General features: G+C 36.2%; 1 protein-coding gene across 8 annotated transcripts in view; it reads right to left on the reverse strand.

Annotated features, from left to right (window-relative positions):
- LOC149789196 (inositol 1,4,5-trisphosphate-gated calcium channel ITPR1-like) overlaps nt 1–24,973 on the reverse strand; it is a 346,253-nt gene that overhangs the window by 170,004 nt on the left and 151,276 nt on the right. For 5 of the 8 annotated variants that reach the window (XM_089975358.1, XM_089975355.1, XM_089975356.1 and 2 more), the window contains exons 20-23: nt 22,688–22,723; nt 9,698–9,848; nt 6,563–6,710; nt 2,627–2,718 (exon numbers count right to left, since the gene is read on the reverse strand). In XM_089975358.1, coding sequence (XP_089831484.1) covers nt 2,627–2,718; nt 6,563–6,710; nt 9,698–9,848; nt 22,688–22,723 — 427 coding nt within the window. The remainder of the gene's footprint in view (nt 1–2,626; nt 2,719–6,562; nt 6,711–9,697; nt 9,849–22,687; nt 22,724–24,973) is intronic. The other 3 variants (XM_089975354.1, XM_089975359.1, XM_089975357.1) reach the window with 1 other exon arrangement.

Here is a 24,973-nt window from a genome sequence, read left to right on the forward strand (position 1 = left end):
TTATATTTTGTTCAATTTTTTAAATAGAAATATTAAAACTAGACACTGGAAATATTAGATGCATATGATACAGTTTTTACTTTTGTGTCCAATGATCTCACCCATTCACAGAAAATTCACTTGTCCAGGAACTGGAAAAAGACAGTGAGCATACCTGTTGTGTAGTTTGAAGAGCTAACAAGCTGACAGTGTTAGGGACACCTGTTCAAATTAATTAATTTTTGCATTTTTTTATGTCCTTGATGCTTTTTTTCTTAAAATCACATGAAGGTACAAACTACTGGGGAGGGCTTCAATCATTTTTGCCTTTGAGTTTAAAGTAACAAGCCTTTAAACCTCTTCCTAAAATATTTCATTGATATTTTCTAACTATAATGGCTCTGAAATAGCAAGTACCATGACTGTCATGTCTTGTTTCTTCAACAAGTTCAAGCTGTGGTGGCTGAGTAATTGGCATGCCAGACTTATGACCAAAAGGGTACAGGTTCAAATCCGTGGGTCGGTGGTTCTTTCCGGGGTTTTCCCGGGTTCTTCCTCCACTGTTAATACTGGCCACCATGTACAGCCTATCGAGTGCTGAAAAATGGCGTTGAACCCAACAACAACAACAACAGGTCAAAATCCTACCAATGAACCAGCCTGGGTCAGCTACTATGGTGTGTCCTTGAGCAAGGCACATTACTCAAAACTGTATCGGCACTAAATAACCTACTTGTGTTCTTGTGCAATTAAGAACCAAATAAAATCAATAAAGTCATTACATTTAATTTCATCTGATTAGACAGTATGTGGAAGAAACAAGTTATCACAAGATCAGCTACTCTACATTCATGCTTACAAGTGCGTTTTAGAATATGCTTATCTTTTTGTTCCCATTTTTTATTATTGGTTTTAACAGTACTTTTAACACTTTACTGGCTATATCATGCCAAGGAAATGGAAGCTAAACTCCTTTCCCAAGGACACACTTCCGCAGCCAACCAAGGCTGGCATGGGCAGGCATCTAACCCATGACCTTTGGATTACAAGTCTAATGCTTTACCATGTAAATTACTATGATTCCATGCTAATCAGCTTTGATCTGGATACCTGACAAAATGTCAGAGCCGAAATGTTTTCTCGTTAATCTCAAGATAAAACATGTAATCAACCTAGTGTTGCATTTTATTGAAAAATAAGGATAATGCATTAGATCAATGAATGGACAATAGAAATATTCTAATCATGTGGTATCCAAAATAAGACACTGAAATATAAAATTCTTCTTTAAACTTGTAATCTTAGCAGAGAAATAATTCTACAACAGATATAAATGCTACTTGAAACGGTTGCTGAAATGTAGGTCAAAAGGAGTTAAGGCCTAAGTTCAAACTAGTGCAATCAGTTACCAGTGTCATATGATTAACATTAGAACAAGTCAATAATCAACATCATCAGAATGGCCATTTCACCCAACATAAATTCAAACTGCAGAGAAGTCTGGATCAGACAAGCCGTAACTATTATCTTTCTCTAATGGAGTTCTAGGGCTTAATTAACATATTACTAATGTAACCATGCATTACTAATTTTTTTAAAAATTACTTACATAGTCACATTAAATTTTGCATTGAACTCTGCAAGCATTTAATGCCCAAGAATACATACAGAATCTGAATCTGAATCATATGTATTGCCCTGAGGATTACCTCCACTTCAAAATGAACTAGACCTGTGTGAAAACCTATTTACAACAAATCATTTGTATTGCCCTGAGGATTACCACCACTTCAAAATGAACTAGACCTGTGTGAAAACCTATTTGCAACAAATCATTTGTACTGCCCTGAGGATTACCTCCACTTAGACCTGTGTGAAAACCTGTTTGCAACAAATCATTTGTACTGCCCTGAGGATTACCTCCACTTTAAAATGAACTAGACCTGTGTGAAAACCTATTTGCAACAAATCATTTGTACTGCCCTGAGGATTACCTCCACTTCAAAATGAACTAGACCTGTGTGAAAACCTATTTGCAACAAATCATTTGTACTGACACGAGGATCAACTCAACTCCAACATGAACTAAAACCTGTTTACCATAAGCCAGTTGTAAAGACCTGAGGATCAACTCCAAACTACACCAGTGGGAAGAAACCAGTTTACCATTAATCATTTGCATTCACCTGAGGATCAGCTTGATGCCAAAATGTATTAGACCTGTATGAAACCTGTCGACCATAAATCAGCTGTACTGACATGAGGACCAACTCAACTCCAAAATGTACCAGATATGTGTGAAACCTGTTTACCGAAACCAAGTTTAAAAAGTATGCACAACAAAGCAACCCTAAAATGCTGACAATGTTTTCTTCCTCTCCACATTATACATTCATTGAAGAAACACAAATCAGGAAGTAAGTCTTGAGTTGGAAACAGTTGGAAGTATCTGCACCCATCCAAGTCTAGCCAATAGGCTTGTTTTCTTATGAAACGTGATAAAAAACAAACAACTAGCATTGCAAATAAATGAGATTTGCCATGTAGTAATTTTTTCTTACAGATTATCATCTGAATGTGCTTATTTAGAAATAAGTATTAACATGATGAACCACATGTAAATCCTGTTTGATCATGGCCTACTTACCTTAAGGATCTCAATAATTTTCAGTTTAGTGTCCATCACCAAAGTTTCTGCTTCTTCTTGCCGCCTCTTGCTTGACAATATATCGCCTACATCTGCAATAATTATGTTTAAAACAATTCAATTCTGCTAGCAGAGTTAGTGTACACATAGATTATTATTATTAAAGCACACTGGATTTGTTTTATTGAAATCTTGAAATACCAAATATAGATTTTAAATAATTTGTGAATAATGGCAATGAAGTGCCTTAAAATATTGCACAGTGCATAACACATCAATGACAAAAATGTAGGCACTTTAACATGGCCATATGAGCAACTGTCAAACTCTAATTTACCAAACTTATCAAACGTGCTTCAAAGTATTTAATAATTTCATATCTGGGGTCCAGTTTAAAAAAAAAAAAAAAATTTCTGAAAATACATTTATTAGGAAATTTTTCAGCACAAAATATATTCATTTGTTAATACAATCAATATTAATAATACAGTTACTTGCAACACAAATAACTTATTAATTTTCACATTGACAAAGGTCTTGTTCTGATTTCTGAAAATGAATTAATAATATAGTAACTTAGTAATATCAATGATTCCCAAACCTTTGGTGATTTAAACCCAAAACAGCTGCAAAGGACAAATGTGATTTTATGTCTACTTTGATTTTTATCTGGGATAAGTTTCTCAGAAATTGTCTAAATGGTACAACATATCATGGATCAAGCACTGATGCCATGTTTAAAAATCCCTTTGGCTACACAACACTGTATGCACACAAGTTGTGAATGATGAAACTGGCAATGTCATAAGTGATACAAGTCACTCTTGGTGAAGAAGATTTGTATTTTGTCTGTGCATCTAGCATACATGCAGTCAATGGTTGCCAACCTGAAATATTCAGTATGTCTTTACTGGAGCCTCTAGCCAGGGATTGATTGTCTCACACCATGGACTGTGCGTGAACTGAGATGCCAGTCGTTCCACCTGCATGTCTGATTTCAGTTTTACACATATTACACACAGTGACCATTTTGTCAAGTGTATTTGTACCCAACTCCCTTTTCAGTCAAAAAATTAATTAAAAAAAACCCCATTACTTCTTGAGTTCTTCATGAACACATATTTATAAGCTGCTATGTTGGTAATGACATTAAGCCTAATGGAAGATAGTAGTGTGCTCAAAGTCAGTTTTGGACAGTCTAGTGTAGGTGAAGAAAACACCCAGTACACCGCTCCCTCGATAACTCGCGCCCGGATAACTCGCAATCCCGCTTATAACGCGGTGTCCATCTTGGCTCCCGATTTTTTCCAAAGAAAATGTATTTAAAATATCTTTAAAATATGCTGAACATGAAAAAATTACGATAATTGATAAATTAAACCTTGATACATTGCGCGTTTTATCATCAAAAATGGTGATTAATGCCCGTAAAAATATAATCCATATTTTGAAATTTGCAAGTTCTAGAGAAGAATTAATTTCAGAGATCTTGAAAACGCTTAATTACGCATATTTGGACACCAATTTTTGATCTGGGACGCAGAAAATCATTGAGGCGGGAGTCCTCCGTACACATGTAATAGGTGCGCGGGAAAATTCAAAGATTTGCCGGTCCTGTTTCAGCCACCTGCTTTGTGGGAAAATGTGCTGATCAGTTTACTGTGCTGATATTTACAATGACAGAATTCAGTGGCTGAAAGACTCTTTGATGTACTGTTGCTATTTTATAAGAGTACATTAAAAAAAAAAAGAACATGATGCAACAGCTAGGCGGCTAGTTCAAAGGCTTTGACTTGGCGACCGAGTGAGAAAATGTACTGATATTTAGTGATTGAATTCAGAGGCAGAAAGACCCAGTTTTAAAATCCTAGCGAGACCTCTGTTTAAAGATATCATATATTATGTAAGTTTTATTGATAAATAGTTGTCATTATACTGTAAATAAACAGTCTGGTGAAAAAGCGATCAATGAAAACTTCTGGTAAATGTTAACAGGTGGCAACAGAGAATGAAATAAACACCAATTAAACGTCTTCCTGTGTGAAAGTCACGTTCTAATCCTTTAATTCCGTTTCAGTGTAAACATTATTATCACAATATATTCTGTTCATTGAAAACATGAAAAGAGTCAATCGACCGTCACATCGAAACCCGTGAGACTTCTGTGAGAACCTAATTACATGCCAGCTTTGTTTTGATCAACAACTTGGGGAAGTGTTTGTTGCATTAAAAAAAAAAATCGATTACAAGAGACCTCGGGTGCTGGATTAAGGGTCTTGGAGCTGCCTTTGACGTAAAGCAAAACAGTAACAGAGACAACGACGATAATAGTGACTTCGAATGTTTCAGTGAAACTGATGTCATTAATGCCGAGGCTGTTTGGGAGAAATTCGTACAGACTCATGGTCCTGAGATGGGCGTTTCTCTTGATGATATGGAGGAGTGGATTTGTGCTGACAATGATTGCCCCACAGTCGAATACATGTCAGATGAAACTATAATTATTTCTATAGCGAACAAATTTGCAGCAGAAGACGATTCTAACTGGAGTAACACAAGTGTTGAAAGTGATGCAGACGCAGATGTTGCACCCCCTCCCCTCTGCACAGGAAGCAATCAAATATTTTGATATTGCCATAAGGTGGCTGGAGACCCCAAATGTTGACTACGTAAAGCTCATGCAGTTGAGAAATCTGAGGGATGTTGCACCCCCTCCCCTCTGCACAGGAAGCAATCAAATATTTTGATATTGCCATAAGGTGGCTGGAGACCCCAAATGTTGACTACGTAAAGCTCATGCAGTTGAGAAATCTGAGGGATTTTGCTCGGTGGCAGGGAAATCAAGGAGTAACACACACAAAAAAAAATTAACTGATTTTTTCAAAAAGTGAATTGATATTTGTCACGCGTGGCACAAACAGCAAGTATTAACTTGTTCTAATTTATGTTGTTTTAAATTTGTAGACCAATTAAATATGTTAGTACTGATTAACCCTTGTTTTTTTTTGTTTTCCATTTTACTTCTATCTCACTCAAATCTATCTATCTATCTCTCTATCTATCTATCATTCGATCAACACTGTTTCTCGAAAAGAGTCGATCTTTTGTATATAAAAAAATGTCTAATTTGGATCAAACAATAAAACTAGAATGTATCCAATTCAACATAAAAATTAGTGACGTAGTACACAATGTGTGAAGTGGTACACGTGTTCAGCGAACGGAAACCACGTGGAATAATGTTTTCGATGATCGCCTCAATATACTGTAATTTATCCTGAAATTAATGTTGTCCTATGAGAAAATAATAAAGTACACCGTTATGAAGAGATATTTATTAACAGTTAATCTCAAAACGATTACAAAGTGAGTATTCAACAGTATAATCTGCCTACCCCCCCCCTTATTTTTCCGTTATGTCGTCAATCACTTTATTGGTTTTGGGCTTATTTTATAGGTCCCTCGATAACTCGCGCCTCACTTATAGTGCGGTCAATGTTTCTGGACCCCGATGTGTGCGAGTTATCGAGGGAGTGGTGTATATTGGTATTTCTATATTTGTATTGTGATATACCATATTGGGCATTTTGTTTTGTTCCCGTACATTGGTATATTGTTACATCCTTAATACTCCCTTCACCTTATGGCAGATGAGAAATAAAAAAGCGAATCGTGGGTAACAAATTTTAAATAAATTTATAACCTTTTAATCATATCAGATCATTAGGAAACTGGGCCTAGATTTATCATTGTGGAAAAGTGGTTTGGATTCAATCAAAAGAGAATTACTGAGCAGCAAGTTTCAAAACTCTTTCATTTGCATTTTTTCAACATATTTCATTCTAATATTGGGGTAATTACATAAAGGATTTTTTTAAGCCCCTTAACAAACCTTAAATCTCGGCTTTAACTATTTCAAACAAAATGTATTCCTACCCTCTCCAACCATGGTGAGCTTAGTGTTGGAAGCACTGGGATTTTCTGGTGAGCGGTCCAGGATGCTAAGCAGTGTCTTCGTCAGTCGCAGCAGGTCACTGAATGTGTAGAAGCCAAAATATATCAGCTCTCGGGCTAGGTTCACCACCTGTTATGCAAATAAGATCATCACCATTATCTATCATACAAAACTATCATGAATTGCATATTATACGTCCTCACCCATGTTTAACTGTTCTCCTTGAAAATAACTGAAACTTTTGTGGAAAAAAACATTTTCCTTCTTTCTGTCAGAGTGACCATGACATTTGCCACCTGGAACCCCATAATCAACAGGTATCTTTCTTACCATAAGTGCAAGACCTCAACATTGTTTATGTTAGCGTGCAGAAACAATTTTTCTTCTTTCAGTCCCTGACCTTGATCTTTGACCCCACTCCCAAAATGTCTAAATCCTTAGCCCAAGTGCACGTCATCTTCAAATACTGAATGGCCACAGTGACCCTAATCTTCTAAGATTTACCTACAAAATCAATAAGTGTTCTTCCTTATACCAATTGCAAGCCATCCAAAAGGTTTGCTAACCACTGATGAGGAGGATCTCAAGTTATTTCATCAAAACCATTTGTCTTCTTTTTGTCAGTGAATTTTACATTTTAGAGTCCAAAACTGACAGGGTTCTTCCATCTTCAAAGCGCAAGTCATCACGAGACTTTGGCAACGGTTGATGATGAGTAACTCAGTGTTATCAAGTAGATATCATTTTTCTTATATTAGTCCATGACCTTGACCTTGACCTTTAATCGTGAAATCCATGAATTGTTAATATGACCAGCTAGGAGACATAGCAACAGCAAGATTTTCAAGATGGGTCATTACTGGATATGCAAGTGGTGCCATTTTTATTTAGCACCAACCAGACATCACAAGTCTTTTTGTAAAAACTCAAGGCATTATTACATACGTTTCATTCAGGAGCATTAAACATGACAAGATTTTCAAGATGGTGGCTTGGTGGCCATACTGGATATTAGATTGGCACCATTTTCATCTTGAATCAACCAGACATGTCTTCAGGTGTTGTTGTTGTTGTTGTGGGGCCTAACGCCATTTTTCAGCACACAATAGGCTATACATGACGGCCAGTATAAATGGAGGAGGAAAAACCAGGGAAAACCCCAGAAAGAACCACCAACCCAACAGAATCTACTGGGGAGCTTTTTGACATACCCCCATTGGCTGAACCCGAGACTGAAACCCACACAGACAAAGGTTAGATGGCAATGATCCATAATGGTGAGCACTTTTGACCACTTGGCCACTCAGGGCCCCATCTTCATATGTAAACCCCTTGCTTATATGACCATCTGTACAAATTTCCATTATGGTCACTGTGGAATCAGAATGATTTAAGAGTTTAATGTTGATTTATCTGAGTATATTGTGGTATAAACTGTCAGTTGCCAAATCACACAGTTTATACCACAATAAACTTAGAGAAAAAAAACAACCTTAAACTCTTAAATAAAGTAGTTCTCTGTACAGTTTATACAGAAATAAATGTAACCGGGTCTGATCACATGGTTATGTTCTGACCAATGAAAATCTACCCTATATTTATCAACTGATGCAACTGCCATTATGACAATTCTAATCAAATCTGATCACAAATAAGGTTGCTAGAGTGTAGTCAAGATCTGTAATCAGATGCTGAGTCACATCATTAATATGCATGTATAATCATCTCCATCCAAGAACTTTATCACAGGCTTTTTTTACGATGTGTGATCAAGATTCCATCAAAATCTCTAAAGTGGTATAAGAAACCGCCAAACAGATGCAAAATCACATCATGAATACATACAGGTCTCATTCATTCTAAAATAATTAACTAAAATCTTGGTGATATTAGCCTATTTACCAGCTGGATTATAATCAGGTCAGAATACATTCGTTGAACAGTTTATCATGACCACCTCATTACTATGCATAGAACTTGCTGCTCTTAATAAAATGCATTCATTAACTTGATATTAAACCTATTTACCAAGCTCTGTTCAACTATGATCAATGAAACAGGTGCAAAATCAATTCAGAAATGGAGTCAATAGGGAGTCGACAAGCTCGACCAATTTGACACAAAATCACCTCATGGATACATATCTCTTGCTCACATGTGTAGCCATCCAAGGTGAGAAAATGAGTGGATCAGAAATACAGTTTGTAACTAACTCAGCCAATCATATGCAAGATCACCTCATTAAAGTGCATGGATCCAGCACATTATCTGACCTCACCCATGTGTACACACCAGCAAGATACTTTGACTCCTCTTCTGACAATCATACACTCATTATTCCCACTATGAAAACAAAGTCATATGGACAGCGTTCTTTTGCATACCAGAGCCCAGCAATGTGGAATGAATTGCCCATTGAACTCAGACACAAAGACACAGTGATCACATTCAAAAGTGCTCTCAAAACTCACTTATTTCGACTGCAAGAACAAACTTAAAGACCTAATAATGTTTCCTACCTTAAATATTCTCACCATGTTTTTATATGTTTTGTAATTTCAAGGTGTTTGTTTTTGTAATCATATCTTTATGTTTTTTATCTTATAGGTGTTGTCTAATGTTGTAAAGCGCTTAGAGCTTCTAAAGATTAGGCACTATACAAAGTCCTCATTATTATTATTATAATTATTAATAGTCAAACATAAATTATATACTGTGCAGAGATTATTTTAAACTAATTTGCTGAAGTTTGTGAGCATCACTATTCCCCAACTGCAATATGTGCAAATTTTGCACAACTCCAGCACTTCACATCCTACCAGAATCTTGATGTCATGTATGCTGCTGGTTTGCATTCCCATCTTGTTTCTTTCAAACTTCTTGGAAATCCAATGCCAATCCAGATCACTGGAAACCTTTGTGAACCATCTCAATCAAGCATCCTCAAGATATGGGATGGAGATCAGCACTATAAAGACCAAGCTAATGACTAACAAATCTTTGTATTGTTGATGGCAATATAACCCCAACATTGATACCCTAGACATTGAAAAGTGATACTTATGTCATATACACAACTGACACAAAAAACAAGTTATACATTAATGAATAAATACCTCATATGTGAGCTTGTTCTGTTCCCTGTCAGTAAAGGTACTGGGTTGAACAACAACATTCTCCAGGTACTTTTCTACAAACATGATGGTCTCAGAAAACTTGGGCTTCACCCTCTCCTTTTCCAGGTCCTTACTGATGCTAGACTCGTAACTAGAAAGAGCATAGAAAAATACATAATTTTCAGGAAAGGGACAAAGTACCAGCTATTGCTGCAGTTCTCGTTCTGCACTGGCATTAAATCATATCTCTTTATGTGCTTCACTTCAAAAAATAAATTAACTACAATTACCTAACTGTCTCAAATTTTTCATCACTTTATACAAATTTGTTTCTTGGACTGAACAAATCATTTCAGATAATACAAAAATATTTGCTACAATTTTTGACTGATTCTTAAGTACTGCTACACTCCATTTAAGCACAGGCAAATGTTTACCTTCAACAAATAAAATATTATAACACAAACCTTGACAGTGCAATAACTCCATTAATTTTCTGGAGGCAAATAAATGTAAATTTCAGTCTGAAGTATAATTTACAGCTGACAACAGCTGATGCAAAAATTCCTGTACAAATCATCCATTTCTGCAAGTACTTTGGGGCAATTTTCTGCAAGATGTTATGATTATTTCCTCCTTGCAAAATATTCCTATCTTGGGTAAATAGTAAAAGTGTAACACTTCACCAGTTTTATCCACAATGCCTTGCAGAAAATTACCCATAATGCCTTGCAAAAGTAGCAGATTTGTACAGGAATATTTTTTTCTATAAATGCTGTCATCTGCTACAAGTTACACTTCTAAGTAGAACTTTAATACTCAGAATAAATCTTTTGCACTGTAGTTTAAATTAATTTAAAGTACATTTTTCTCATAACACTAAGAAGTATGACGAAATTGTCTTCACATGCATTTGCAAATTTCCAATAAGAAAAGCAAGTTCTCTGTGCAAAAAATTGAAAGAATTACTGTAAATTCCAAGGACTGATGATGTATAAAACAAGAGGCCTAAGTGTGCCTAAGAGTGCTCACCTTGCTTACATAACTTAACAAATGACCATTTCATTAAGATGGCTCAATGAGTGTGATAAGAACACAACCACAGAAGCTATCTCCCAAACTCTATGTCATGTTGATTTTACCTATTATACCATAGTCTGATAATCCGATAAAGATTGTTTCCAGACATAAAGGCATAATTAACACCCATAGTCACCAAGATTTCTAAAAGTTAAGTTTACAGATAAAGCATTCATTTGTGGTCTACCGAGTCAGATGGTCTTCAACAAAATTTAAAATTGTAATTCACAGTTGGGTTTTTTTAGGCCATGGGTTTGTTTACTCTTGGTAATTAAATCTGGATGTGTTCCGTGAAAAAAGTATATTAAGATATTTTTGTATTAGCAGACATGAATAGAAAATATAACAAAATATCAATTCCAAATTAAAGATGCCACAAAAAATGCACAGTACATGTAATTATACATAAACGATGATGGCAGTACTATCAATAGTCAAATTTTATTGCACCAAATATATCAAAACTTGCTACATAGTAATTAAGCAATCTGACTGTGACAAAGTTTAGCAAAATAATTCTCAGTACTAATTTGCTAAACTCTGACATTGTTCTTGCAAGAAATATTACTTGCCAGCAAATGTCTATCATTATGTAAGGAATTCAGATCCCATTGACAACAATGTCACAAGGTTTATTCTAGCCTGCAATTGTATATTTTCTCTAACAATACATTTATTTTACACCAGTCATCCTGTAGACACAATTGAGAGACATGGATACTGCCATGTGTTACATACTGGAAGAGTTATAACTGATATAACATTTAATGCAATTACTTGATTTCATAAAATGTTATGCATGTTTTTTTTAAAAATAGGAAAAAGGGTCAAAAGTATTGTGTTTAAGTGGCAAAGTTTGCTTAAAATATTGTATTTTCAAATGTTCATGGAAAACGGATATAACTGAAAGTCACAAGCAAAATATGAAACAATCATTCCCAATAATTTTGCACTAAAAAAAAAACCACCTGGTGATATAACCTATTGTATTGTGCAATTTAAAAAAAACCTGATGGACTTTTTCCTACTTTTTCATTAAACTTTCTCCACATCTTCCATGTCATTATGGTAAATATGTACCTACAATGTCCTCAGTGTTGCTATGTAAGTCAGAAATAATAATTAATATATACAGTCAAAACTGTCCAAACAGTCACCGGAGTTCAGCAGTCACAACAGCTGCTCTAATTCCCCCACCCCCAGCAAATTTCCTATATAAATGTCATGTGACCAGCAGTCACCTGTCTTCCATGCTCAGCGGCCAAGTATTTATTTACCAAGCAGTGGTTTCACCCTGCCTTTCATGGTTACTGGAGAATATCAGCAGTGAATAATCCAAGTATGATATGTAACTTCTTTTGTTTGATGACACTGGTCAACAGTGAAATCATTACTGACTTGAAAAGGCCCTAATCTGTAGTATTTTGGTGTGCCGAACACGAATATAACCATGAAAAATTTGTATTGGCTCTCGTTTTGAAGATATTCATATACCTCATTTTCTATGTTTCACTGTGTAAATTTCTCCAGTAGGACTGCAGCAACATCCGGAATAATGATGTAACATTGCATAATACCATCATGCTCACATCATCCACAGTTGATTGCATCATTTTCTGATGCAATGCAATACTAATGCCATGCGGCTGCTGAAGTAAGTTGACGTCAGCAGTGTACTATACATGTGTAGGCCTATTATACTAATGCCAGGCGGCTGCTGAAGCTGACGTAAGCAGTGTACTATATAAAGCCCAATCAGATAGGTTCAGCATTTAAAATATTTTAGATGTTGTGCGAGACAGTTCAAGCTACTGTTACATAAAACTTATTATTTTATCCATTTACGTACAATAAAGAACAGTAATGCCTCGAAAGTGTGTTAATACCGCGGACAATTTTTGCTATATTTGTGGGGAAGTGACATTTGCCAACCAGAAGAAAAGTATCAATTCTCAAGTGAAGAAGGCATATCATCTTTACTTCGGATGCAAGGTTGGTGACCAAGACAAGCCTTGGGCTCCGCATATATGCTGTGCTACATGTACAACACAGCTTTCACAGTGGTTGAATTGCAAAAGGTCATCAATGCCGTTTGCAGTCCCAATGGTGTGGAGAGAGCCAAGCAACCACCTAAATGACTGTTACTTCTGCTTGGTTCCTCCTCTTTCCGGCGGAATAACGAAGCGAAAGAAGTCGAGAATAGTCTACCCAAACATTCCGTCTGCATTGAGACCAGTTCCACATGGTGAGGGACTTCCTATTCCAGAACCTCCAGCAGAATATTCTCTTGATTCATCTGACGAAGACAAAGGTGAGTCGACCTGTTCTTCTCCTGGTCCATCAGCATGCAGTGATCCAGATTTTCACTGTGGTGCATCATCAACCCCACACAGAATAACACAGGAAGAACTAAATGACCTGATTCGTGATTTGGACTTATCAAAGAACAAGGCAGAATTGCTAGGATCAAGACTCCAACAATGGAATCTTCTAGAAGAAGATGTCACAATTACTGCATATCGAAAGCGCCACCAGCAATTGGAGCCTTTCTTCAGAAAGGAAAGTAATCTGATATTCTGTTCCGATATTGAGGGCCTCATGAATGCTTTAAAAATCACTCATGACCCACAAGAATGGAGACTATTTGTGGACTCTTCGAAACTGAGTCTCAAGGCTGTGCTTTTGCACAATGGAAACATTCTTCCATCTATTCCAGTAGCGTATGCTGTCCACATGAAAGAGACATACGATAACTTAAGGCAGCTACTGAATTCCATTGAGTATAACAAGTACAGCTGGCACCTCTGTGGTGATTTGAAGGTAGTTGCCCTTTTAATGGGACTGCAGCAAGGATATACAAAATACATGTGTTTCTTATGCGAGTGGCATAGCCGAGCAAGGGAAATGCACTACATGAGGAAGGAATGGACTCACAGGCAGAATGTAGCCATTGGAGAGAAGAATATCCAACACCCAGCTCTGGTTGAGGCTCAGAAAATCTTGCTACCACCCCTTCACATCAAACTAGGTTTGATGAAGAACTTCGTGAAAGCCATTGACCGGACTTTGCCAGCATTCCGATACCTGCATGAAAAATTCCCTCAACTCAGCGAAGCAAAGATTAAAGAGGGAGTTTTTGTGGGTCCTCAGATTCGAGAGCTTTTCAAAGATGACCGGTTCAACAACTTGCTGGAAGGTGACGCGAAACAAGCATGGAATGCTTTTCGCCTAGTTTCTACAAACTTCCTCGGAAATGTTAGGGCAGAAAACTATAAGGAACTAGTAGAAGACATGTTGATGAAGTATAAGAAACTTGGCTGCAATATGTCTCTAAAGATTCACTTCCTTCATTCCCATTTGGATTTCTTTCCTAGCAACTGTGGTATTGTTAGTGATGAACACGGCGAACGTTTTCATCAAGATATCGCAACAATGGAACAAAGATACCAGGGAAAATGGTCCACTACAATGCTGGCTGACTACTGCTGGACACTCCTCAGAGATGCTCCCGAACAGCTGTACAAGAGACAGGCGAAGAAATCTAAGATGTAGTCAATGACTTGATTTTTTATAGGTAGGCTATTACAGTTGACCTTTTACTATTGGAATGCATTTCGTTATGTAAACATTAATTTCTTGCAGATTACAAAAAAACTAGAGCCAATTTTGCAATTTGACTGTCATATTCGTGTTCAGCACATAAAAATTGATAAGAATTGACTAATTTTATTTCAGTAACATGACTTTTGTAAAAATTTGTTGTCCAGTGTGAGCAAAGCATGATATGTTACATAAAGTGATGTTTAAATATTTCATATTTCAAATGTACTTACTGCAATCCAGCTGAACTCAAATATGTCTGATAAAGCCAGATTCATCACAAAGAGTACATGTCAGCAGGGTAGTCAAGTGATACAACAAAACCATCATAGACATATGTGTTCTATACTTGATGAATCTGACTCTCCATCTTTCTCCAACAGTGATAGGATTCTGATTGTTGTTGTTGTTGCTGTAGGTTTAATGCCATTTTTCAGCACATGATAGACTATACATGGCGGTCAGTATTAATGGTGGAGGAAGAACCCAGGAAAAAACACCCAGAAAGAACCACCGACCCACGAGAAGCTACTGGCAGGCTTTCTCACATACCCACATTGACAGAATCTGAGACTCAAACCCACACAGACAGAGGTGAGATGGCAGTGATATAACGGAGATTCTGACTGTTGTTCTTCAAATATTATGTTGAGAATTATGTGTCCTTTCATTCTTTTACAAACAGTATGTCACATTAATTTAATATTTCCATATTTCTGTACTAAAAAAATTGGAAAAGGGTTTATTGTTGATATCACATGACTACTATCTCTTTGATATCATTAACATGTACATAGCAAGATTTGTGTAGCCATGTGACTAGACATGATAATGGCGAGTAACAGGTCTAATTTCATCAACCTTGTTGTTTCATCTCATCTGTCAGTGGAGTAAAGACATAAGTGTAATACTCACTTTCTCAGAAAATAAATTTATGCAGGTATGAATTGCTGTAACATAGTTTAAGTTCACTAGGCCAGCTAGTAAGTGGCTGGCCTGTGCCGTCATTGCAAATTCAAACTTTCCGACAGGCAAATGACTTAAACCATACTCTCAAACAAAAATTGTCAGAATATCAAAAATCTGGAGGGAATACTCAGAGGAAGCTTGGAGTAATGGTTCAGGTGCTATTAACAATAGCCCCAGGAATCATCAAAGGTTGCAAACAAAAGTTGAATGTCTTTTGATTGCAGTGAGTTTTAGCATTTGCTTAATCCATCAATTGTTTCGAGTACGAACACCTGAATTCATGCCTTATTATACAACCGCCTTAACAGAAAGTCAGTTGTGTTTCTCAAGATGTCAATCTGTAATCTTATTTAGGAAAATTTCTGACAGAGATAAAAGTGTTTGCCTCTGTGTGTGTGTGTGTGTGCATGTGTGTGTGTGTTTGAGAGAGAGATAGAGAGAGGGACGTATAAATGAGACTTACAAAAGTTGGGTCCTGATACATGCAACATTATCACTTCTCTACAGGAGAGAAGATAACAACTGTCACTGGCAGTTCAAAATAAAACAACAAAAAAAACCAAGTGAAGATACAATATCTTTGTATGGAACTTATTTTAGTAAATTTTCTAATTTTTATTTTTGCTAAATAGCTATAATAAATATATCTATCTTTGTAGCATAATACTACTGTTAACAATAACACCATGTCAAGTAATAATATTGATACTATTACAACTACATGTACTAATAATGCTAATGCTATTCAGTTCATAGAACATACAATTGTAATTAACAAAGTATGATAGCTAAACCTGCATTCAGAGGTCACCTGTGTACAAAGGCCATATTTGCCTTTTACCAAGGGTGGCTGCTGCAGACAGATTTGATTGTATATGCCATTAATCTTTGCCACGTAAAACATCAATGTGTGGAGCGTGGCATTTTTCCAATAGAAAGCACAGTATGCTGATGGCATGGAATAGTTGCCCAAATTATAAAATAACATCCAATATTCCATGCTGCCAAGTACTGACCCATGTGAAGCCACTGCCAAGCTTTTTCACATAATAATGTTGGCCAGGCCCAACACTTGAAACCACATACAGAAGTGAGATGTCCATGTTCTGTAAAGGTGAGTGCCTTATGCTGAATCTTAAATGGACATGCAGACTGACGGTTGGACAAATATAGACTATACGTTCTTACTAGATTCATAGCAAGGCACAGAAACATGCTTTTATTTGATTTCATTCAATATGAAAAACTGGCCAACATGCCAAGCATTTCTTAACTTTAGTTTATATTGTACTTGCCAATCCTTATTAAACCTAGTACTGTAATTACTTTACCACAGAGGTACATTTTATACGTACAAAATCAACATTGATAAACGGTGGTGTATTATACTGAAACAAAGAATATTCAATGGCTTAGATCTGTTTCACTTTATATGCAAGTTAAATATAAAGAATGTTTCATTACTGTACACCTATCATAGAATGGCATGCAAGTTCTGACTTGTTTAGTAGACTGGTTGATTATGCAAGACATGCTAATAAAACTTGAAACAAAACATTTACACATGCAGAAAACCATGCACTGAAAAAGAAGTCTCAGTAAGACAAATGTGAAGTCAAATTCAAATGCTCAACATCACAAATCTGCATGCTTCTTATTTCATATTACACACCTCCTTCCGTCCAGGCACCCACCGTGACTCCCAAATCATAACTAATATTACTCCCACGATCTCTCTTAACTCCCACACTTGGACAGTGACCCAGGGGTTATAACCAATATCAGTTGCATATACATGTCTTCCTGTTTCGACTTCAAATATGTAATTTGTACGAAAACAAATTAAATGACAATGTCACTATAATTTAAAACTTGGTCAATCAAAAATGACGTATTGCACCTAGTGATAATTTGATTTCCAGTTGACCATTATGTCTAGCATTCTAAAAAGGTATGAGAGTAAGTCGAACTTTGAGTAGGCATACAAAGCTGAATGCTTGAGCTAAATTTCAGTACCAAATTCATTATGTAGTGTAGCTTGAAATATCAGTATTGATTCTTAAACAGGTCACATGAGTAGAAGTGTCCTCCCTTGTACATTTTTTTACAGTACATGTATGAGTGATAGGTAAATTGAAAGCAATGATGCCAGCCTCTTTTGGGCTGTGACAACTGCAATCATCTTTTCCACCATGTGACATACTCAAATCAACAGATGATCCCCACTAAACGTAACTATTGCTCTTTCTGACATTTACCAAAAAAGCCTGAACATTCCCTTTTATTCTTCTGTACTATTAAAACATTTTAAATGGTTTATTGTCAATTTTGACCCGATACGTTGCTTGTTGGATGCCATTTACAAAAAAAACGCATCAGTGTGCAGACATTTCACATCATAAAATACACAATTTAAAGTGTCTGACATACTACAGAAAAGGTAGTCTGCTTCCCTTACCAATTCCACTGAATCTGATATGAAATCTGGATGGGAATCGAACACGAACAAACCAGTATTCCACAAACAATCTTATTTCCATAATCTGTGCTTTTATTAAGTCCGTATTTTACGGGTAATTTCTGTAACACCTATGGTAAAATTGTAAGGGTTGGCAGCTGTGAGTTAGGAGTAATCAATACAGCAAAACACATAAACCCTGATTTGTCAGGGCATTATGCAAAGGGAGATCAGAGTATATCTTGTTTGCAAATTATAAGTGAGTACATATGGTAAAACAAATTATGCAGCATATACAGGTGGAAGTGGAAATGTCAAAAGTACATAACTCGTGTTACTCTGTGTTATTTGTTACATAAGCACAGGTCAGTCTACAAGTTTTGGGTATTTACTGTGTCAGTGATACATTAGTTAACAAGCTGTCAAGGGGACATTTTATATATCTGTCCCTTTATAAAGATCACAATTTTGGAATTTGTTGAAGGACATTAAAAAGGACAAGAGCTGATTGTAGCCACAAACTATTTACTAATGTAATCTCTATAAATAAAATAATTTCCTCTTTCTTAAAAATATATTAACCCATATCTAGGACCACTTTTAATAAAGGAAAGCAACCATAAAAAATCCAATGGTGTTTTTCTCTGTTAATGTATCTATTTCTTGAGGATTATTGACATGAAATTTTAACGCTGAATGCCAAGTGGTACATTTTAAATTCTGCGTTTAAAAAAAATGTAAATAATAGTCAGTGATAATAACTTTAAAACTTGGCTTTTTATTTTGCAACATGGGTGGCTTACTACCTCAATTACCTATTTCCATTTTCATTTAGAACATTTGCTTCTCTTTACGTTTAATACTGACCTGCTAAAAGAATGATTCCAAAATCATGCTGGTGAGTTGGATGGCTGGTTAAGGGTTTAACACCATTTTTATGCACATGAATCCCAAGAAAAATCCTGGGAAGAACCACCACCCCACAAGAACCAAATAGCAAGCTTTCTTACATACCCAGATTGGCCATGCCAAGACTCAAACCCACACGGACAGAGGTTTGATGCCAGTGATTTGCAAAGGTGAATGTTTCAGACCACTTGGCCAACAGGGGCCCCCACCTCATAAAGGACAATTTATCTATTTTTACTCATTTTCTGCACAAAAATGCAGTGCAAATGTTTTGTATATTGTATCAGTGCACAATGAAGAATGCAAAATGTTCTTAAGTTAGCAGCCAAACCTGTTTTGTGTGTATCTTGGAAAGAAAGGAGAAAGGGGTTAAAAATTATTCCTGATACTGATTCTTGATCATACAATTTGATAATTTTTATGAGTTTTATATGAGAGAGAAAGAGCAGAATTTATTAAAACTTCCAAATACACTGTATGCAAGGCTCTTGTACAACAAATATGGCACAGTTCAATACCTGAACAGACTGAGGATATCAAATTTAATATATTTATTGTCAAGGCAACAAGTGGATAGGCACTAATAAAGTATTTTAAATCAAAATGGTCTCATGAATGATGGAAATGGAAAGCAAAAAAAAAACACTAAGGCAGATTAATACAAGTATATTTGTTCCTGACTTTATGTGGTCTTTGTGGACTTTCAGAAGGCCTTCGACAGCCTGCACTGAGCCTCTCTGTGGAAGATCCTAAGACACTGACATCCCGCAGAAACTTGTCCATGTCATCAGGCCCCTGTACGAGAACTTTGAGTGCAGAGTCATCCACAACAACCTACTCACTGAACCACTGAAGGTGGAAACTGGAGTGAAGCAAGGATGCATTCTCTTGCCGATCCTCTTCTCACTGGCCATTGACTGGATCATGCACCACACCACAGAAGGCAGGAGGCAAGGAATACAGTGGACACTGACCTCAATGCTGGATGACCTGGATCATGCCGATGACATCGGGTTGCTGGCAAACAGACACCAGGATATCCAACAGAAGACACAACAGTTGGTACAGACAGCAAGCACCATAGGTCTTCGAGTCAACATAGGGAAGACACAAGTCTTGAGGAAGAACACTAGAGTGGGCGACCCAATCACCATCAACGACCAGCCTCTGCAAGAAGTAGACGAATTCACGTATCTGGGCAGCAAGGTCGCCTCAGATGGAGATTGTACAAGGGAAGTCACCACAAGGATCAGCAAGGCCAACCAGGCCTTCGCAATGCTAAAGCCCATCTGGAGGACAACAAACCTCAGCGCCCACACGAAGATCTGTATCTTCAAGAGCAACATGCTGAGCGTCCTTTTGTACAGGTCAGAGTGTTGGAAGACCACTGCTAACATAGAACGCAAGCTCGAAGTCTTCCAGACCAAGTGCCTGCGACAGATCATGAGGATCTTCTGGCCAAGCATGATCGCAAACGAGGAGCTCCGGCACAGAGCAGGTGCAAGCACCATCACTGAGACCATTGCAACTTGTCGATGGAGATGGCTCGGCCACGTCTGCAGAATGCCCCCTGACTCACTACCAAGGGTGGCACTGAGATGGACTCCACTGGGGAAAAGGAACCGTGGCAGACCCAAAGAGACCTGGCGCTGAACCGTGGAGCAAGAACTCAAGACCAGAGGCCTCACCCTACAGACCGCCCCTATAACAGCAGCAGACAGACCAAAATGGTGCTCCCTTGCTGTCGCCTCAAGCACCAGATGGTGCTGAGAGGATTGATTGATTGATTTGTTCCTGTGCACATTTCCTCTTACCCATCTAAGGAAAAATAAATCAAAACATAATACAGGGTATTTATCCCTAAAGCTCCTGTATGTTAACTGCTCTATGTAATCATAAAATGGCATTAAATGGGAGGGGGGGGGAGGTTTAATAGAAATTCGTGCCATATTTGTACATTTCTGTAATTTTGTAAATTTAAATTAAAATACTTGAAAATTGAGGAAGATACACCATAGTGGCTTTTCTTTGCTGCATGTAGATTATTTTGCTACACCACTGTACTTCAAATAAAACTTTGTCATATGATCCTGACTTTAAAACTTACACATTTAATTTAAATTAAATGTCTTCTTTATGCATGTTAAATAGAACTACACTGCATTTATATTAGACAAAATAATTAAACAGGGAAATCAACAAACTTTCAAATCTGAAAAATTTCAAAGATCTTTCCATGTGCATCAATAATGAGTTCACGTATAAAAACACACAAACACATACACGCAAAATCTGGAATCATCAGGACTCTTTATAAAGGGTCAGTTCACTCAGCGCTGTTTCATTTAAATATTCATGGCAGTTTTTAAAAAAAAATATATTCAAGGGTACTCTGACTATTCAAAGAGTTAATATGAAAATGATACGAAATTCTAAATTTGAATCTGTGGGTGGCTATCACATGTCGAAAGTGTCTTTCCTGTGTCCCAAATATGTCTTACTGGAACCAAACTTGGGGATAAAGCAAACTGTTTCGACCATCGTTCAACAAACTTTCAGGTGACAAATATTTCAAAAATTGTTTTTCTTTGGCATCAATATGGAGTCCAAACATAAAAAATATTTATAAACTCTTGCACACACACACACACACACACACACACACACAGACAGAGTCTGAAGATATCATGACTCATTTTAAAAAGGCAGTTCACTTAGGGATTAAGTGAATTTGGTACCAGAGCTGAGGCTGACAATCAATATTATTCACTTATAATTTGATTTGAAAAACTAAGCAGCTATGGTTGATCCTGTCACCAGGTTCTGACATTTTTTCAGTTTACTTGCATACCCTCACAGATTCATATGCAACGCACATGTATAAATTAAGTTAGAATATAAAACAATATGAATACAGCATTCAAAATCCTGCAAATGAACACCAGCAATGATGTTAAATATTAGTTCCAAAAGGGCTGACACTACAAAATCTTTTCTCAGTGTATCTTGTCTTACTTATCTCCCATATACACACACATAATTGATAAGAGTAAAATAAGATCTATATTCAACTTCAGGAAAAAGTTGAATCATCAATATGAAATGGGGTAGATTATAAGTGGAGGACAAAATTATTCATGTAAGCATCAACCTGAAATTAATTGCACAGTTTTAACATAAAATGCTTTCAGTGATGTATTTGTAAGCTCCTGATTAAAACCTTTTGGATGCAATATTTCCAATTATTTGGGGGGAAAATTAAGAAAGAAAGATAGAATCAATAAAAGGAAAAATAAGTTATTTATATGCCAAAACAGAGGAAAGCTTGAAGGTGGCTTCAAACTGTGACTGCTATTTACCTGTGATAAAGTGAGGACATGTTTTTACCTTAAAACACACACACACACATATGCACACATAAGAATGTGTGCCTGTCCTTTTTTATAAAAAAAATTGATTTTATACATGTAATTGCATATGAAACAGACAAAAATTCACAATATACAATATAATCCCTTTCTTTAATAAATCTTTTGCAATATATTTTATTTGTCTGTCTTCTGGTTCAAGTCTATCCAGTAGGGCTTTCATAGATGGGTAAAACATTATGCTAAATAATTAAAATAATTTAGGAAACTTAAATTATTAAGTTAATGAAAAACCACCAAAGAACTTTTATTTCTTACCATCATTTCTTTTCTTTGTGGACCACTCAGATAAAAGTAACATAATCAGCTGCCTTTTTTTCTTGTTGATTCACAGTATTTGATTACAGTGTGTGTGTGTGTGTGTGTGTGTGTGGTGATAACAGTACAATCATAGCAAATACTTTTGCAAACACTTTAATTATTACTAATTTTGGGGACCTATCAGCCCTTATCCATCTTTGTCCTTTAGGGCAACACAAGATGCAACACTGGTAGTCTGAATACAGGTTATACATGCAGTGAAAGTGGAAGCATGATAACACTCACTCTTCACTTTCCTTTAATTCAAAACTCTTGGCAAAGCTGAAATGTAACAGAATTATTCCTCACTCTATCAAAAAGTCTTATTTAGTACAAAGTCATTCCTAAGGAAATAATCTAACGAGGGAAAAATGTGTAATGAAAGCTTGACCTTACCTTTACTAACCTTTACTAAAATAACACGCACGCACGCACACACACACACACACACACACACACACACACAATGTTGATGAAACACGAATGCTGGTTAGTTGGTAAGTTTTCATTTGCACTGCAACAATTATTGGCCATATCATACTAGGAAAACCAAGTGCCCTTCCTAAGGACCAAGGCAGCTGAATCAAACCTATGAACCTTTGTATTACAAGTTCAACACTTTACCAAGTGAACTACTATGGGTCTCAGCAACACTATGTCCAACCACAGGGTCTGGATTCAACCTGACCTAAGAACACTATGTCCAACCACAGGGCCTGAATTCAACCTGACCAACTAAGAGCATAACATAAATGCATTGAAAAATATGGGGACACCATATTCCTCTACCATGATCCAGCTTTCCTTTACCAATGGTCCAAGTAAAGTTGACCTTTGACCCTGATGCCGGTATTAAACTAAATAAAGAAATAATATAGTGAAAATGAATATGTCGATACAAATATTATAAGAATTTACTGATACAAATGTCTGCATACTAGTAATTATTCAGTAAGTCATGGAACCAACTTATCTGCATGTACTGGAATATTGCATAGTTACCCTGTTTAAGAGAATGAAGGTCACTGACTGGAAGAAAATAATTAACAGAAATGGTTTTATTGTTGGGTTTTTTCAATTTTAAAGAAAAGCATATATATGGGTGACCTGTATGCAATAACAGGCTTGAACTTATCTAGTGTCGTTTCATGTTTTGAAATTATACCTGGAAAGCTATAAATGCATCCAAAAACTACATTTTTGCGATATCAGCATAAAATTTGCTATGCCAAAAGAGAACATATTTTGTTTTTCTCCTACAATTGAATCCAGCAAACAGTTTTATAAGTTTTTTTAAATAAGAAGTTATTTGAAGGTTTTCTATTTTTAGTCACAGCAGCCATATTTTATGGTAGATATTTATAATCCGTGAAACTGGTCTTCAGGTTAGGATTCTGTCTGCCATGTCTTGTTGAAATTTGTTATTGAACTGGTTTTGGTGGAAAAAGTTGAAAACAGAAATTGTTCACAATGCAGAATCATACCATTATGTCATGCTTTTCACTTTTCTTTCTCTCTGTACATGCATGAATTTCTGTGCAAATACCCAACATTTCAAGCCTATATACAAACAATAGAGAATATGGAATGAATATTTGTAGTGAATGCAATAGCCATGACGCCAGTTTCACTGAACTTAAACATTCATCCCATTATTCCCAAGCAAAACATGGCTCATGAACGTTAAGTAAACCAGTGTCAAATAAATGCTTTTCAATTTGAACGATACACAATAAATCGTGCCGTTCTGTAAATAACAAAATTAAACTCATGATATATTCCGGTCAGATTGACAAGGTTAGGCTAAGTGAGCCTAAACCACTTAAAAATGCAAGATGATCAAGTACTTTATATGCAGAGATACCAAGGTTGTTACACATCTGAAAATTTACTTTTTTGGAACCTTCACCATTATTTTGTGAAATGTTGACACTTGGTGAAAGAAACTTTTTAACAACTTTAATTTTTGTGAAGTTCAATTTACATAATTCTTGAATGAAGCACTAAAGATTAAAGACTAACACATAAATATAAATATATATATATATATATATATATATATATATATATATATATATGTGTGTGTGTGTTACAGACACTGAACTCAGGTCTGCACCGTGTCATAAGCAGCCAGGACAGTTAGCTGAAGAAAATGATGCATGTACCCCAAAAAAATTGCATGGGGGTATGTAATAAATGCAGGTGGTAAAATATGTGCTTCATCGCCACAGTTATCATCTTAAATCAATGCATATTAAATGACAAATACACCTGTAGTGACAACAGAGAAGGCATATATAATAGTTAACATTATTTAGAGAACCACAAATTGGTATATATATACGTGAATACTGTTTAAATATACATGTCTAATGTATAGCATGAATAGAGTATCAACACTTTGTACTCGCCTGCAAATCTCATCATATACAGTGAATCCACAATACAAACAATTCCAGTGAAAATATGCACACACACAGAGATTTAAAATATTCAGTAACTTTGTCACAGGTCATACTGGTCTGAATTCAG

Source organism: Sinohyriopsis cumingii, chromosome 11 (assembly GCF_028554795.1).
Source record: "Sinohyriopsis cumingii isolate HCF-2022 chromosome 11, ASM2855479v2, whole genome shotgun sequence".
NCBI lineage: Eukaryota > Metazoa > Mollusca > Bivalvia > Unionida > Unionidae > Sinohyriopsis > Sinohyriopsis cumingii.